This window comes from Equus przewalskii, chromosome 29 (genome assembly GCF_037783145.1).
Source record: "Equus przewalskii isolate Varuska chromosome 29, EquPr2, whole genome shotgun sequence".
NCBI lineage: Eukaryota > Metazoa > Chordata > Mammalia > Perissodactyla > Equidae > Equus > Equus przewalskii.
Window position 1 is genome coordinate 30026792 of NC_091859.1, and position 17424 is coordinate 30044215.

The 17424-nt window shown below is 38.2% G+C and overlaps 1 protein-coding gene across 1 annotated transcript in view; it reads left to right on the plus strand.

Moving 5' to 3' along the window:
* Positions 1-17424, plus strand: part of POLR3B (RNA polymerase III subunit B) — a 115935-nt gene that overhangs the window by 15768 nt on the left and 82743 nt on the right. Inside the window, exons 7-10 of the mRNA XM_008527009.2 lie at positions 1425-1516; positions 2971-3088; positions 4991-5099; positions 12982-13104. Of these exons, the coding sequence (XP_008525231.1) occupies positions 1425-1516; positions 2971-3088; positions 4991-5099; positions 12982-13104 (442 nt within the window). The remainder of the gene's footprint in view (positions 1-1424; positions 1517-2970; positions 3089-4990; positions 5100-12981; positions 13105-17424) is intronic.

Consider the following 17424-nt stretch of genomic DNA (forward strand, 5'->3'; position numbering starts at 1 on the left):
GGTTTTTTTTTTAGCACATAAATCAGAATTATTATTATTGTCTTAAAGTTAATATTTGTTATAGTTACCCACGTTATTTACCATTTTCTTTGTGTTACCGTACACATTTGCCTGTCAGATTCTCATTCCACATTTATTTTTCATCTTCCTGAAGTGCTATCTTTTAGAAACTCTTTTAGTGAGGGTCTGTGAGTAGTAACTTCTCTCAGTTTTTGTCTGAAATTATCCTTGTGTCAGCCTCATTCTGAAGGATGGTTCAACAGAGTGCACGCATCTCGGTTGACAGCGTGTCTCTCAGCACTGGCAGTGACCACTCCACTGGCAATCCTTCCCTTTTGGGGAACTTGCCTTTTCTTCTAGCTGGGTTTTAAATCATCTCTCTGCCTTTGGTGTTTTGTATCTTAACTGTGTTTAGGTGGAGCTTTCTTTTTTTTTTTTTTTTAAAGATTTTATTTTTTCCTTTTTCTCCCCAAAGCCCCCCGTACATAGTTGTGTATTCTTCGTTGTGGGTCCTTCTAGTTGTGGCATGTGGGACGCTGCCTCAGCGTGGTCTGATGAGCAGTGCCGTGTCCGCGCCCAGGATTCAAACCAATGAAACACTGGGCCGCCTGCAGTGAAGTGCGCGAACTTAACCACTCGGCCACCGGGCCAGCCCCTAGGTGGGGCTTTCTTTTTATTTATCCTGCATAGATATTATTGTAAGGATTTATGGCTTTTACACATTTTTAAAACTTCTCAGCCATTATCTCTGAATAGGACTTCTCACCCATTCTGTATATTCTCTTCCTCTAGAAGTCAGAAGAGACATATATGAGACCCTCTCACTCCAGCCTTCTTTGACTTTTAAACTCTTTCGTATCTTCCATCTCTTTGTTTCTCTGAAATACATTCTCAACTTCTTCAGATCTCTTTTCCAATTGAGTAATTCTGTCTTCAGCAGTGTCAAATCTACTATTATTCAAACTATTCATAGATTTTTAAATTAATGCTTACATTTTTCATTTTTGAAGTTTTACTTAGTTCTTGTTGAAAACTGCCTGGTTAGTTTTGATAGTTAGTCAGTCTCTTGTTCCTTATACTTTGACTCATTGTGCTATTTCTACATAACTAATGAGAATCACTTTGTTTACCATGAATGAAGAGTTGCTGCCGTTTCTGACTTTCACTAAAGCCTGTCTGCAAAGTTCAAGGAAATCAAACATTTGAGTTTTTGTTATCTGTACCAGAAGAGCATTGTGCCTGAGGAAATACTTCATTTCATCAGCTGTCTCATGTAACTCCATTCCTCTGCCTTTTCTAACACGCTAGAGAAGAAGGCAGACCCCTTAGAGATGTTTGTAGTGCATGATTTGTATTCTTCTCACCTTTTTTTTTTGCCAGTGACAATCTTTGTGTGATATTTTCTTTTGTTTTATTTTAAACAGAATGCCCATAATGCTACGTAGTTCGAACTGTGTTCTCACAGGAAAAACGCCAGCAGAATTTGCCAAACTGAATGAATGTCCGTTAGATCCAGGTAGGTGTGATTCCTCGGATTTACCCCCTTTCCTTTTCTTTTTTGCTTTTGTTTTACTGTTGATGTTGTTTTAGTTTTTCTTTGGAGGAAGATTAGCCCTGAGCTAACATCTGCTGCCAATCTTCCTCTTTTTTTTTCGCTGATGAAGGCTGGCCCTGATGTAATATCTGTGCCCATCTTCCTCTACTTTATATGTAGGATGCCTGCCACAGCATGGCTTGACAAGCAGTGTGTAGGTCCACACCTGGGATCCAAACCAGCGAACCCTGGGCCGCCAATGCAGAACATGTAAACTTAACTGCTGCGCCACCGGGCTGGCCCCTGTTGATGTTGTTTTAACATTTTTCTGCAAACGCAATAGCAGCCTTTCTGCTGTATGATGAACTTGAACTTGGATAAAACTTCATTCATAAAACTTCTGGAAATTTGGCTCTAACTTTATTCTATTACTCTGTATTTCTGAAAAATATGCTATTTCCTCTTTTATTTCAAGTTTAAAACTTTAATACTCAAGTTCTGAGGTATTGCTATGGTTTGTCAGTCTTTTCTTTGTCTCTGCTCAATGGTTTCTTTTGGTATGCTTACAAATTCAAGAATAATCTCACACTTATTTGTCTAGCTGGACTGAACAGACTCAAATAGCTCACTGCAGATGGGTTTAAATGCAGTAAAGGGGCAAAAAAATGAATCTTGTAAGTTTTTAACAATTATGTTTTCTGTACTGTTTCTAGGCAGTTTCTTTTGTAAAGTTTCAAGCTTTACGTTTAACAGAGAGCTTCTTTTAATTCTTTAACTCATGTTTCACATTGATTTAATTTATAGTTACTTTAATCTCATTCCTTTGAAGTTGCATTAATGTAGACTCCAAGAAGGTTTTGGAAAGACCTTAACAAGGTAACTTTACTAGACTATAGTAAAATGTTGTGTAAGTCAAATATGTTGCCTTTTTTTTGCTTATATGCTGCAGGTAAAATAAAGTCTCACTTTATCTTATTCTGAATTGTGTGCAAAAAATGTGTGATAATGTTTTATGAGTTTTATTGAATATAGAATATTATTTTGGAAGCCTAATCTTACTCTACCATTGTCACTGATTTGTTAGAAAACTTAGAGCGAATTTCAGTTTATATTAAAGATTGTTGGTATTTTTGTGCTTAAGAAATCTAAGGAGTAATTTTTTCACATTTTTCACTTGCCTCTTATGTATGGCAGATGCTAATGCTACATAGACCTATAAGATGCATTCCCTGTTCTCAAGAAGTTTAGTGTCTTATGGCTCATTTGTGTAAAATCGGGTGCTGACTGTCATCCAGTCATGAGACAGTATCAGCAAAGCCCTTCAAGTTAAGTGGTGCCAGCGCCGTGAAGCAGTGGGAGCGTGTTCTCTAATTCAGGAGATTACTAAATCACGCTGAGGAATGGGTGGTGAAGCTTTTCTTGTTTCCTTTGGGCAGGTGGCTACTTCATCGTTAAAGGAGTAGAAAAAGTTATTCTTATCCAAGAGCAGCTGTCTAAGAACAGGATCATCGTGGAGGCTGACAGAAAAGGCACGGTCGGTGCTTCGGTTACCAGGTATGGAGAGCAGAGATGATGCCCTTAAGAAATATTGTTAATTCCTTTCATATCAGATGGTGCTCTTTCAATATGAGTAACCAGTTATTTCTGATAACAGGCAGCATAATATTCAAACTACCTTTGTTTAATTTATTGTATAAGTCTGTAAGTGTAGAATATTGATTTAAGATTTTCCGTGATGAAAGTGTGAGACATTATTTGAAAGGCAACTTGTTATTTTATTCAAGTTGAATTTTATGTTTATTCATAGCATTAAAGGAACTTGTAAAAAAGAAATAGAAAACCACTCTTTAGTTTTTCATGTTCCTTTTCAGTCTTTGACCATTTTACATATGTACATCTACATCGAAATAATCAGTATTTTATACTAAACATTTAATGAATTATATAATGGACTTAACATCTTATTGTTAGTTTCCTAGACCAGACTCTTTCACAGTGTACTCATTTTTCTACCACAGCGTCCCTTGTATTACCCCCATAACTTCTTTTCTCTGGTTTATTATCATGTAATTTGAAATTTGAATGTTAATGAGTTCTGGGAATTAAAAACCTTGTGGCATAGTTAAGATGTCAGTGTGCAGGGCCAGCCTGGTGGCGTAGTGGTTAAGTTTGAGCACTCCACTTCAGCAGCCCAGGGTTTGTGAGTTCAAATCCCGAGTGTGGACCTACACACCACTCATCAGGCCATGCTGTGGTGGCCTCCCACATATAAAATAGAGGGAGATTGGCACGGATGTTAGCTCAGTGAGTCTTCCTCACACACACAAAAAAACACATGTCAGTGTGGAATAGGGTTTCTCTTCTGACAACCTATAATGAACTGCTTAACTCGGACTTTCTGCATTTTTCTTTCTGATGAAGAGGCAGCTAACAATAATGGCGATTTATTGAGCAGTTACTAGAAGCCAGGCAGTATTCTAAGTGCTTTACATTTATTGTTTAATTGTCACCTCAGCCCTCCAAGATAAGTAGTAGTATCTCCATTTCACAGCTGAGTGACAGGCCTTGAGGTCAGGGTGCCATCAATCATCAGAGGTAGCCAGCATTTGAACCCAAGTCTAATAGTTCTACAACCCGTGTCTTCCCACTGTACACACCTTTTGGAGCCAGGGCAGTTGGGATCTGAATCCCGGAGTTGTTGTATAGCAGCTATGAGGCACTTGGTCTCCATGCTCGGTTTCCTCATCTGGGATCTGGAGACACCACTTCAAAGTGAGTGTTAGTATGTAGGAGATTAGGGCTGATACAAGTAGAGTGAGTAACAGCACAGTGTTCATGGCAGGGGATCGGTCTGTGTTACTGTTGTGGTTGATTAAAGCTTGGGAGTGTTTTTAAATCCATTAGGAATTTTGTAGGTAATAGAGATACCAGTAAAGAGAGGTTCCCTAGTTTCTTTTGGCTTCACAGTAATACCAAGACTGAGGTATGTTTTATTGGATTATAGTTTAAAAATTCATAGTATAAAGGTTGTAATCTATCACAATCTTAATAAAAAAAATTCATAGTATATAAATTCATTTCTTCATAGTTTTCTCATTATGGCATAAGCTCATTTTGAGGTTTTCTCTTCAGATTTATGAAATTGATCATGAATATGTCCCACAGTGGATCAAAGCAATGCAGCACAAAGTGAAGCAGATCAAAATGAATTGGTGATTGTCACTCATTCACCCACAAAACTTCCACCATAATCTCGAAGCTAAAGAAGCTTTTATACTGTTTTAAAATGTTCATGGAAGTGTCAGGAGAGGAGTTGTGCATCTTTAAAAAGCACTTGTTAGAAAGGATCTTACCAACCATTATTGATCAGTTGAACCTTACTGATTAATCATATGCCATGTTACTAGCTTGAAACTAAGTGGGGATGCAGCTTAACCAACTTATGTTTCCTTGTAGCTCCACCCATGAGAAAAAGAGCAGAACTAATATGGCTGTGAAACAAGGACGATTTTATTTGAGGCATAATACTTTGTCAGAAGATATACCCATTGTAATCATATTTAAGGTAAGACTGTGTGTATCTGCTGAAAATTATAAAAAATTCTCCAGCTTATTTGCATGTGTAATTAGAAATTTGGGCGCTGGCCCCATGGCCAAGTGGTTAAGTTTGTGTGCTCTTCTTCGGCAGCCCGGGGTTTTGCTAGTTTGGATCCTGGGCGCAGACGTGGCACCACTCATCAGGCCATGCTGGGGCAGCCTCCTACATAGCACAACCAGAGGCACTCACAACCAGAGTATACAGCTATGCACTGGGGGGCTTTCGGGAGAAGAAGAAGAAGAGGAAGAAGAAGAAAAGATTGGCACCTGAGCTAACATCTGTTACCAGTCTTAAAAAAAAATAAGAGACATTAGAAGTCAAAATTAAAAACCTAGGCACTGAAAAAGAGGAAGATTAGAAAAAAAAGAAATTTGGAGGATGTGAAGTTCTAGGAGTAGAAAGATTTATGGCATAGATAAGTTGTCAGTCATGTAATATATTTCCAATTAAAAGCTAATAAGACCAGGGGTCAGATATTTTTAAAAGCAGTAATCTATTTTTTTAAATAGATACATTATAAAAAGTTCCAAAGATAAAACAGGGCATATAGTGATGAATAAGCCTCCCACCCACCTGTGCCTGACCACATGGCTCCACTCCCCAGAAACTAGCTTCTTGTGCATGTTTCTAGAGATAGTCTGTGCATATACAGGCACGTAGTATATGGTAGGTTTTTATTCTGTTTTGTTTTTTACTTACATACATTGCACACTGTTTTGCACTTTGCTTTTTTTTTTGTAACTTACATCTTAGAGATAGTGTTATGTTAGTTCATACAGAGCTACTGCATTCTTTTGAACAAACTTCCATTTATGGGTGTATCGTAATTTAACTCCGTCAGTGGACGTATACACTCTTACTGTTATAAAACTGCTGTAATGTCATGTTACACGTGGGCAGCAATATCTGTAGGCTAAATTCCTAGCAGTGGAATTTTCTGGGTCCAAGAGTATGGACCAAGTTCATTGTTCTTTTTTATGGACTTCCGGACTCTGGTGATTTTCTGCATCAACACAAATCTTCATTCTACAACTGTATTTTTTTTTTTCAGCTTCTTTGTGAGTATGTTGGCTTAGAACCTAAAAGACGTTTTCCCATGGAGGTAATGTTTAAATGGTGTAGTCTTTTCAGATAATTGCCTATTAGCCCACTTAACCTGCTCTGAGACTTAAATATTATATCCATTCTGTGAATAAATTGTAGTATTCGACATTAGACAAAGCAGAAAAATAGTTGGCATTATGTGATAACAATTCTCCCTCAGTATGTGCAGATTCTATATTTGCCAGTTCTCCTACTTGCTAAAATTTATTTTAACCTCCAAATCAGTACTTCTGGTGCTTTTACAGTTATTCGTGCGTGCACATGTGCCGAGCAGCTAAAAACTTGAGTCATCAACAGGCCCGTTCCCAGCTGAGGTCAAATGCTCCGCCTTTGCGTTTCAGCTCTCATCCTATAAACAGTGCCCTTTTTGAGATCTGTTTATTGCCATGTTTTTTGCATTTTTGTGCTTTTCGTTGATGATTTTGCTGTTTAAAATGGCCCCTGAGCATAGTGCTGAAGTGCTGTCTCGTGTTCCTAACTGCAGGGAACGTGATGTGCCTTGTGGAGGAAATGCAGGCGTTAGGTACACTTCAGGTGTGAATTACAGGGCTGTTGGCTGTGAGTTCAGTGTTAGGAATCAACTATATATATTAAATAAGGTATTTTTAACTGGAAACACACATAAAACAAGGTTCTTATTGATCAGTTGAAGAAAATGTAACAGAATCTCACAGGAGCCTAACTGTGTCGGCGTGGAGCAGTGCTTCCGGATTGGTTGACCCAAGCATTTTCAGCAGCTTCGTGGAACATGGCTGCCATGGGTAACGATAATCCACTGTATGCGGGTGTGAAAGGAATTTTGATGACTGGGTAGATTGGAATAAAGAACTCAGATTATTCGAGGAAATACTGAAGAGATACCGGGAGCCTCAGATAATTTTAGAGGTTGGTAATACTCTTTTCTATCATTTAGTTTCACTTCAGAGTTAAATATTTCTGTTCAGCAGTTGTTATGATAGTAGAAATATTTTGGGGGATGCAGTGAGAGAAAACAGAGGAGCAGATCCTCTGAGGTGGAATTAACAAAGTTGGTTGAAAAAGAAAAACATTTGGAGATAAGCCTCAGAGGAGTAAGAAAGAAGGAGTTGAGTTGAACCTGTCCTGTTAGAGTTGTAACCAGGTACCAGAGTGCCGGAGACAGGGAAGGTGGACCTTCTCACGTCAGGCTGGTGTTGGGGGCCAGGCTGTGTGCCTGATTGTTCATAGGCATCAAATGGATGTTGACAAGTCGTGTTCTTGAACTCAGGAGATACCCATATTCGAATGCAGTTATGTGAAGGAGGTTCTAGGCAATTTTCTGTGGGTTTAATATAGCTTAATGTGCTTTTGACTTCTCTACATGAGATGGTGCCATGTATTTTCTTTTTAGAATGACAATCATAAAAGCAGGAGCATTATATGTGGGGGGCCAGAGAGAATTCTTAGTTATACTTTTTAGTGCCTTTATTCAAGGTTTTTTTTTAAGCACAGAAGTAATTTTGGCTTTTCTTGTAGGGATCGCACGGTATCCAGTGTAGTATCTTGTGTATGTTAGTGATGTTCAGTAGATAAAGAAAATTTTATCTGTGTAGAATTACATCTCCAGCAGAGGGCACTATGTTCCCATGCATCAAAAGGACTTCTTTGAATGTCTACAATGCATGAAGATGCACAGGACTGCTTTCCTTAGTCCCAAAATTATAAATTAACTATACATAGACTCTTATATCACTCACATGGAAAATGAATTACTAGACACATGCATGCATTAAAATCAGAAAACCTTTATTAAATACTTCCTTTTTTGGCTAGGTGGCAAAAGTTTGATAAGACACTTTCTTCTGTCAAATTTGTTTAATATTTATGTTGTATATGTATACATATATAGAACTGACTTAAATCCTTTTTATAGTGGGGCTATGAATTAACAGTGTACATTTTTATGTAACCAGTAGTTGAGATTTCAAACTTACCCATTTCTGATTATAAAACAGTCCTTGCATTGTAAAAATTTAGAAAGCCACTGAAAAATATAACTACAATTTTGGATAAATTTTTCTAGGCATTTTTTCCCTTTCCTTTTGTAATATACACATCGATTTTATTTTTTCACTTAAAAATGAGTTGTGAATAGCTTTCCATGTCTATAAATATGAATCTACTTCATTACTTTTAGAAGGTGTTGTGTAGAAATTACATGTGTGTGTTATAATCTATAGTCAATTTCCTGTAGTGGGTCATTTAGGTGTCATTTTTTTCCCCCAAGTTTTCACTCTTATACACAACCCTGGGTGTCCTTATACATACATGTTTGTGCATGTTGCTGATTATTTTGTGAGACTTAATTCCTGGGAGTGGATTAGATCTTTTTTTAAAAACTTGGTACGTGTTGTCATATTTTCCTCTCAAAACGTATCCGTTACATTCTAATCAGCAGTGTATAAGAATTGAATATTTTTAAATTTTCAGTTCATAGTTTTCACTGTGAATTTTCAGTTTAAATTTCAGTCGCTTATTTTGGTCTCCTCCTGTAAGGATATTTCAATAATCTGATGGAAACTTGTTTGATAACCACTATTTAGACTTTTACATCTGGGAGGCAGCATAGAGTATTGGATAGCTTAGAATCAGACAAATCTAGGTTAAATCCCAGCTTCTCTACTTATTACCTTTGTGACCTTAGGCACATTTCCCAATCTCTTTGTGTCTTGGATAATTTATCGATAAAGTGAGAATTTCACGTAAGAGGGTTGTTGTGAAGAACAAATGAGTTAATATATTTTTTGAAAAGTGAGACTGCCTGGAAAGAGGATGCTGTTTCTCTTTCCTTAGTTCTCCTTGCACATTTACTGAGAAGCCCAGGAAAGTAAACTGGGATACCAGGAAAATCACATCATTTCTCTTTCTGTGTTGTGTGGCCCTAACACAGACCTTGACAGTCATTAGGACTTGATGGTTGTTGATTGTAACCAACAATTGGCTAAAAGTGACAGAAGCAGCAGGGTTTCCAGATTTCATGCTGAGTCTGAATATGATGGATCAAGCTTTTAAGAACTAGATCAGCCTTATTTATGGACTTGAATCACTACAAAGGTTCTCCTGCCCATGAATCTTCCCCACTTTGCGTTTTGTATTCCCAAGTCTTCAGCAGTTGTGCTGTGGTGGCATCTGGAGTCCGAAAGTTTTTACAGGAAAGAGGATCAAATTTCAAGGGTGCTGGGCACTATTTCTTGGAAACCAACTTACATTGAAATTTTTGATCTTTAAAGAGAAAAAAATCACAAAGCTATAGAGGGCCATCACAGTTCTTTTGTTATCTGCTAGGACTACTTTTGGTAATAAATTGACTTCTATCTACTTTAAAGCAAAATTAGAGATTTCTGAATACGAGCTATTTTAAGAAGTTTTTTCCTTTCCCTCCTTCACATAATATATTTCAGCGTATCACCATTAGCCTGCATATTGTTCTCTTCTGCTTATTGGTATTTTTTCTGTCTTTAAAAGTCACACTTGCAGTCACATTTAGTGGATATCCAAGGAGAGGACTTCATGCCTCTTGTTAAGGAGCACTGCCCTTATTTTTGTTCTTTCTTATTGCTGATTCCCAGACTGAGTGATCTTCTGCTGAAACATATTGTCTCTGCTATTTTTTCATGAGGTTATTATACAGCATTCACTTCTGGCTTATTAGTTAGGTGAAATGATTTCAGATATCTAGAGTACAAAGAGTTCCATATAAAGCTAGTTTTCAGATGTCTAAATTATGTCTGGAAAGCAAAATGGTTGGGCATTTTGCTGTTGTTTCCATAGCAATATGTCATTTATTTGAGCTGTGACTTCTGAAGGCTACATAGTCATCAAGTCAGCTTGGTCTTTGGAGTTGGAGCACTTTTGGTGATAATCTGAGTTATCCCCCTGTATTTCAGCGACCTGATATAGGAAGAGTTTAGTCCTTTTAAAGGAAAGCTTTGCCACTGATCATTCTTTCTGCACATATGGTGTCATTTACCTTGTGCTTGGCATATCTTTGCTTCATGGCTTAGAAATGTTTGGAGGGCCTGAGCAGTCTGTTTAGATCTATGTTAGGCCACTCGAGAATTTTATGCAATTATAAAATTACTGCTTAGATTCAGCATCAGAACAACTTGAAGTGGCAATCCATATGTTAAATGAGGAAAGACTTTTTTGTTGTTATTAAACACCAAAATGTGCAATCAAGTATATAGTCTTTTTCACCTGGAGATTACTGAACTAAAAATTAATTATTAAAATAATCTAGGTGGCCTTCAGTTCAGATGATTTGGGTGTTAACATGCCTAAAGAAAGGGGGCTGATCTAGAGAGCTACTGCCATTTCAGCTCTAGGTTTCTAAGTGTGTCTCAGTGCGACCTCCTCCTGCTCTGTCGTTTTGCGTGTGTGGTTAGGTATCTGTCCCATATAGATCTTTCAATGTTTGGGCTTTCCTCTGAGAATAGAACTGCATGGGCTACAAAGTTTTATGTCAAAGATTTTAGAGAAAGCTGATTAGAATCTACTGCAAATTGGTATTGTTTTTCTTATATTTCGATTTCATTGAAACTCATATAACATTATTTTGAGAGGTTGACAGATAAAAATTAACTTAAATTTAATTAGCTTTTTACAGGGAAATCTTCTCTTCTGATATTTGTAACTGGCTGCGTGCAGACCGAGGAGAAAGTGTAGATAGTTCTGCATACACGCCATCACCCTCGGAGTAGATGCAATGCAATGTGCTTGATCTAAGGAGAATCCAGCTTGTTTTTCATTTGTTTGAAAATTAGAACGGATCATTTTTTAGGATTGCTCTTCTTTAATCTATGAAAGGTTAATGAATGTGTGTAATTTTTAAATAGTGGAGTTTGTGTCTAGTGTCCATTTGAATAAACACATCATATCAAATTAGAGATAAAAATATGGAAAAATTAAAGTCCAAAAAAAGGGATTTGTGTCCCAAGAACTTCTTTATTTGTTCACTAAACAAAAAAATTTTTGGACAAAACAAGTTATACACTTAAAATTTTTTTTTAAGTTTAAATAGTAAATTTAATTCCAAAAGTTGGTCTGTTAGTTATCTGTGCTGTGTGACAAATCAGTGCAGTCTATGTTGATCAGGGCTTTGGGGGATGTGTGGCTGAGTGGTCCCGGCTCAGGCTCTTTCCTGAGTGGAGTTGTCAGCCAGGGCTGCCGTCATCTGAAGGCTGGATCGGAGCTGGAGGGTTTGTCTCCGTGATGGCTCTTGCACGTGATACCATAGCTTCTCACCCCTGGGCCTCTCCGTAGACTGCGTGAATGTCTTCCTGACACAGCTGCTAGCTTCCCCCAGAGGAGCCCTCTGAGAGAGCAAGCAGGAAGCGACAGTGTCTCTTAGGATGGAGCCTCCACAGTCGAACACTGCCGTTTCTACTTCTTTTCTGTAGAAGTGGGTCATTAAGTTTAGCCTACACTCGAGGGGAGGAGAATTAGTGTTCACCTTTTGAAGAGAGTGTTGAAGAATTGGTGACCTTCTTTAAAACCACCACAGTTGGCGTAAAAGGGATAGAACAGATATTTAGCTTCCCCTCAAATCTTCAAAACTTTCAGTAAGTTTCCATCTGATCCTGAAGTATCCAAACTGAATTTACAGAATGCAGACTACTAAAACTCAAATGTAGAATTGTAGAATTTTGAGCTGGAGGGGATCTGGTCGTGCCCTCTCATTACAGAAATGAAAACACTGAGGTGGAAGAGGTGATGTGACAGTGGTGGTTGGAGAGTCTGTGGTTGACGTTCCATCAGACCTCTCTCTCGACTTTGAAGAGATGCCCTTGCCGTTGTGCTCAGGGCAGTGTCCTTGGTGTTCTGTGTTGGAAGCTGGGGTTTGGTTTTCCCTTTCTCTCTCTCGGCGTGGCGAACTGAGAACGAGAGCATTGGAGCCTGACGCGACAGTCCTCCCTGCTTCAGTGTCTCTGCATAGCTAAAGGAGAATTTTAATGCAAACATAACTTTTCCCTTAACTTCTAAGGGGCAGATTATTTCCCTGCCAAGAGAGGTTTAGGGAGATTATGCTCTGTTCCTTGATATGGCAGAATTCCAGGCAAGTGTGTGAAGGAGTGAGCCTCGGTGCCATATGGAACTACGAAGATCTACACTGCTGGCTGCCACCTTGAAACACTTAAGTGGGTTTCTTAAACCTGTTAAGTGTGTTCTTAGTTTTTAAACAAATCTCTTACAATCTGTATAAAGTATAACTTGATGTCCCTAGAATAGTGAGGTAAAACATCTCTTAGCAAAAATTGTTTTAGCCTGAATGTGAATGATTTGGCAATTCTCAGAAAAATTAATCTTTTGACAAAAGTAATTGGGGTTCTGTTTATTTTCAGCAATGCACGTTTTCACATTTACTGCTTTTTGGCTGTTTTGTTTAATTTTTTTCAGTTTGCCTCTGTAATGGTGACCAGCGTCTGCACTATACTTCCTGCCTCCTTTTTTCATGATGAAACTTGTAGGATATTTAAAAATTTTAGAAGATAGTACACATGCACAAAGTGCTTGAGAATGTTTGTTTTCCTCTTCCTAATCAAAATTTCTGTTTCAGGTTCTTCTGCAGCTTGGGCTATGGCTGCCAATGCCAGATGGCACCGTTTCTGAGAAAAGAGCTAGCTTTTGCTTAGAAGTAATACCCACAAACAATGCCAAATTAGCATAAGCAAATGTCAGTGAGTTAACACAAAGCCAACACTCTTTCTATCTTTTCTTTCCTTCCTAGGCCATGGGTGTTGAGAGTGACCAGGAAATTGTGCAGATGATTGGAACAGAGGAGCACGTGATGGCTGCATTTGGACCCAGTTTGGAAGAGTGCCAGAAAGCTCAGATTTTCACACAGATGCAGGTGTGTCTTTTCATCTTGTCCTTTGCTATGAAAGGGAATTGGAGATTTAATGCTGCTCATTGATAAAGCATCCGATGCAATGACTTTTTGGGGTGTGGATTTGGGAGGGGTGTTGGGGAGATGGGAGGAATGTTAGAGATGCTTCTTTGACTCATTTTTTTTTAGGGATTAAAGGGAGGAGTTTGTCTAGATAAGTTTTTAGCCTATGGCATCTAACTTAGAAGGCGGATATGTGGCCAGTAGGCTTTTGTTCTGATACAATAGCAAGTACTCTTTTTTCCTTATTTGCCTGAGTGATATGTTTTTTTTAAACTACAGCAACGCTAGCGTAAAAGGTTTTTTTTTTCATGCATTTCTTCTTATTATCACTTTTTATTCCTTACTTCTAGTTGCTTTCGGCATCCAGTCATATGTAGTCTTTATCCCTTTTCATGAATTCACAGTGTTATCAGCAAGAAAGGCCCAAGATCAGGGACCCCTTTACTACTTCAGAGCCTTCATTGACCTGCTTAGGCACTCCAAGTTGGAACCTGGGAATTTTATGGCAAGACTCAAAGATGAAGATAGGGAGCTACATTTATGCCAAACATAATAAATATAATTGCCCCTCCCTTGCCATGTGGCAGGGAACCCTCATAGCCATACGTAGGGTTTTTATCCCATGTTTGTGAAGTGCTTTGCTGAGTGTAAATCAATAGTGACATTGCTCATAGCCATCCTCAGAGGTAGGAGTTCCCTACGACAGAACCACAATAGACAGTTCTTATTTATCCATATGTACACTCCCTGTTCTGTGGGTTACTTACAACAAGGTATAAATTCCAGGCTGCTTTTTTCTTGCCGCCCAGGATGCTTGTAGAGCCAGCGTTTTGCCACTTAATGTCTGTTAGTGTGTGTTTTGAAAATCAAATCCGTTTTGATATTTTCATAGCCTGAGCCAAACATTTGGGAAGGTTAATTGTCATGTGTAAGTATATTTTACCCCAAAGCACACATCAGCAGGGCTTATTCTCATCACTGCGTTCCTCTTTTTCTGCACTTAGTTAATAGTCAACTCTAGTCATCAGGCAGGCAGCATCCGGAAAAGTTGTTTGGATTTAGGAGAGTCTATTTTTGGTTTTTATTGAAAGTGAAACATTTAGTAAGCATGAATCTTTGTTACAAACTGAAATTATATTGTCCAAGGGTTGCAAGCATATGAAGAGAAAATGCTAAGAAATACCCCAAAATTGGTTCAATTTTGGGAGATACACTCTATCCTGTAAACACTCCATCCTGTAAAGCTGTGTAATGCCCTGAAAGAGCAATTTACCTTAGCCTTACCCCAGTGGATTCAGTGAACTCCATTACTCATTTTATTGCGGACATCATCAGTGTTGGTCAGATAACTCTGGCATCATAAAGCCTTTTGGGCAGGGGCTAAAGAGTGAGTTGGAAAATCATTCATTCATTCCTCTTAAAAAGGTATGGCCAGAAAATTTCAGCTAACTGAATTAGAGAACTTCGGTTAAAAGATGGGGGGAATATACAGTTAGTTAACATAAGAAATACATGTTCCTAACATGAGAAAGTCAAACAGGAAGTGTAAGTTGGAAATGCGTTGTACTCTGTACGCTAGATTAAAGCATAGATTAATATTTGCAACTAATAAGAGGGCACAGAGGCACGTGTGATCCAAAATGATTGATAAGTTGAACATATATTATGAGTTATGACAACATGAATATTTTATGTTGTTCTAAATGCAAATGTAGTGAGTAGACTTTATCTTATACGATAGAACTTTCGATGACGTGGCATAGAACTTTCGATGATGTGGCACGTTAGTGCAGTGCTTCAAACCCGTGTTTTGATTTGTTTTTAATGCCTCCCTTTTCAGCCTCTCCTCCGTTTCTCCTTCTCACAAAGCCTATTTGCTGTATGTTCGTCATGTCCATTTCATTTCGTTGTTGCCGAGGGCTCTGGTTTAGAGAGGAAATTCTTTATTACCTTTTTGGGAGAATACGATGCACTAGGAGTGTCATCTTGGCTTGTTTGTGAATCCATTGGCTCTTACCCCAGCCCTCACACTGTGAAACCCTGACAACATTGTTAGGTAATCCAGGGAAAAGGTGACTTTCTGCTACGTCGGAAGGGATGTTAGGCTGCCCTGTGTTCCTTTAATTCTTCCTAAAAGAAGTGAAGAATCTTTAGCCTCTTTCCCAAGGGAACTAGAAGACCAAAATTTAATGAAGACAACTCGGTTTAGGGAACTGCCTATCTGTGTGTGGCTGCCAGCAGCAGCTGACTAGCTGTATTCAGTTACTTACTGCTAGGCCACTGCAGCAGTGGTGTTTAGAGACCTAGTTTGTCTCATGCTCTGCTGGCCTTTGAACGGGGAAGATCCTAGGGTTCATATCCAAATGTTAGCACAGGGAGTTCCGTGCAGTTCTGGGCACTATACTAGTCATTAGGAATCAAAGCGAAAGATGCCGCAAGGTCTAGTAGGAGACATGTGTAAATAGTGCTTAAAATACAGTGTGATCTGAACACAAACGAAAGTAGTCAATTTTATACATAAAGAGTTAAACGAGCAGAGGAACGGAAGTGGAGTTAGGAAAGGCTTCAGAGAGGAGGTGATTCCTGATCTAGGTTTTAAAGCATAGGAGATTTCCCAGGTGGGTAACTGGGGACAGGAATTCCAGGATAAAGATTCAGGGATCCTAGCCCTTTCTTTTCACTGAAAGCCAGTTGAAAAAAAAAAAAAGGGCATTTTGTTGTTGTTACAAAATAAGAAGAACCACATGATCCTCTTCTTTAAAAACTTTATTATGGGGGCCGAGTGGTTGGGCTCACGCGCTCCGCTTCAGCGGCCCCGGGTTTCATGGGTCCAGATCCTGGGTGCAGACATGGCACCGCTCATCAGGCCACACTGAGGGGGCATCCCACGTGCCACAACTGGAAGGACCCACAACTAAAATATAGAACTATGTACTGGGGGGATTTGGGGAGAAGAAAAAAAAACCACTTTTTATTATGGAAAGATGTCAACATTATACAAAGTGTACAGAATAGTGTTATGAACCCTCATGTACTTAACACCTAGCTTCAACTATCGCAGACACTTTCCCTTTCTTGTTCCATCTGTCTCCACCTACTCCTCACCCATTACTTGATTAGTTTTTAATATTTCATTTTTTTAGGTAAAACTTATACACCAAAATGTACAAATCTTAATTGCATAATTTTATAAGATACGGAATATTTCCGTTACCCCAGAAAGTTCCCTCACGCCCCTTCCTAGTCAGTTTTCACTTCCACCCTCTAATTTTTTTCCCACCATTCTGATTTTTTCACCGTAGATTAGTTTTACCTGTTCTAGAAGTTTATATATATGAAATTTTGCAGTGTATATATTTTTGTGTCTAACTTCTTTTGCTGAGCATACTGAGATTCATCCAAGTTGTTCCTTTTTATGTCATTTATCCATGTAGTTTGTTCCCTTATATTGCTGAGTAGTATTCCATTGTATGAATGTACCACAGTTATGTTTTCCTGTTGATGAACATGTGGTTTGTGTCACTGTTTGGCTGTTATGAATAAAGCTGCTACAAATATTCCTGTACAAGTCTTTGCTTGGACAGGTTAGCGTTGCTCTTGGATAAATACCAGGAACAGAATTGCTCGATCAAAAGGCAGTAGTGTATTTAACTTTTGTGAAGTTGGAACTGCCAAACGTTTTTCTAAAGTGATTGTACAATTTTGCAATCCCACTAACAGTGGATGAAAGTTCTGATTGCTTCTTGTCCTCACCAACAATTGATGTTGTCAGTCTTTTCAATTTTAGCCATTCTAGTGTGTGTTTGGTGGTATCTTATTGTGGTTTTAATTTGAATTTCTGATGACTAATGATGTTGGACATTTTTTCATGTGCTTATCAACCTACTTTGTGAAATGTCTGTCCAAATCTTTTGCTTGTTTTTCTTAGTGAGTTGTTTGTCTTTTTATTATTGAATTTGAGTCCTTTTTAAAATATGTATATATATGTATAATATCTGTCTATCTATCTGTCTCCTGGATATAAACTACTTGTCAGATTTATGTATTATGAGTATTTTCTCCCAGTCCATCACTTCCCTATTCATTTTCTTAACTGTGGCTTTTAATGAGCAGTTGTAAATTTTTACAAAATCTAATTATCAGAGGTTTTTTAAATTTGTTTTTCTTTTATGGTTATTGATATCTGTGTCCTATTTAAAGAAGGCTTTGCCTACTCCAGGGCAGGAATATATTCTCCTATGTTTTATTCTAGAAGCTTTATAGTTTTAGTTTTTACATTTA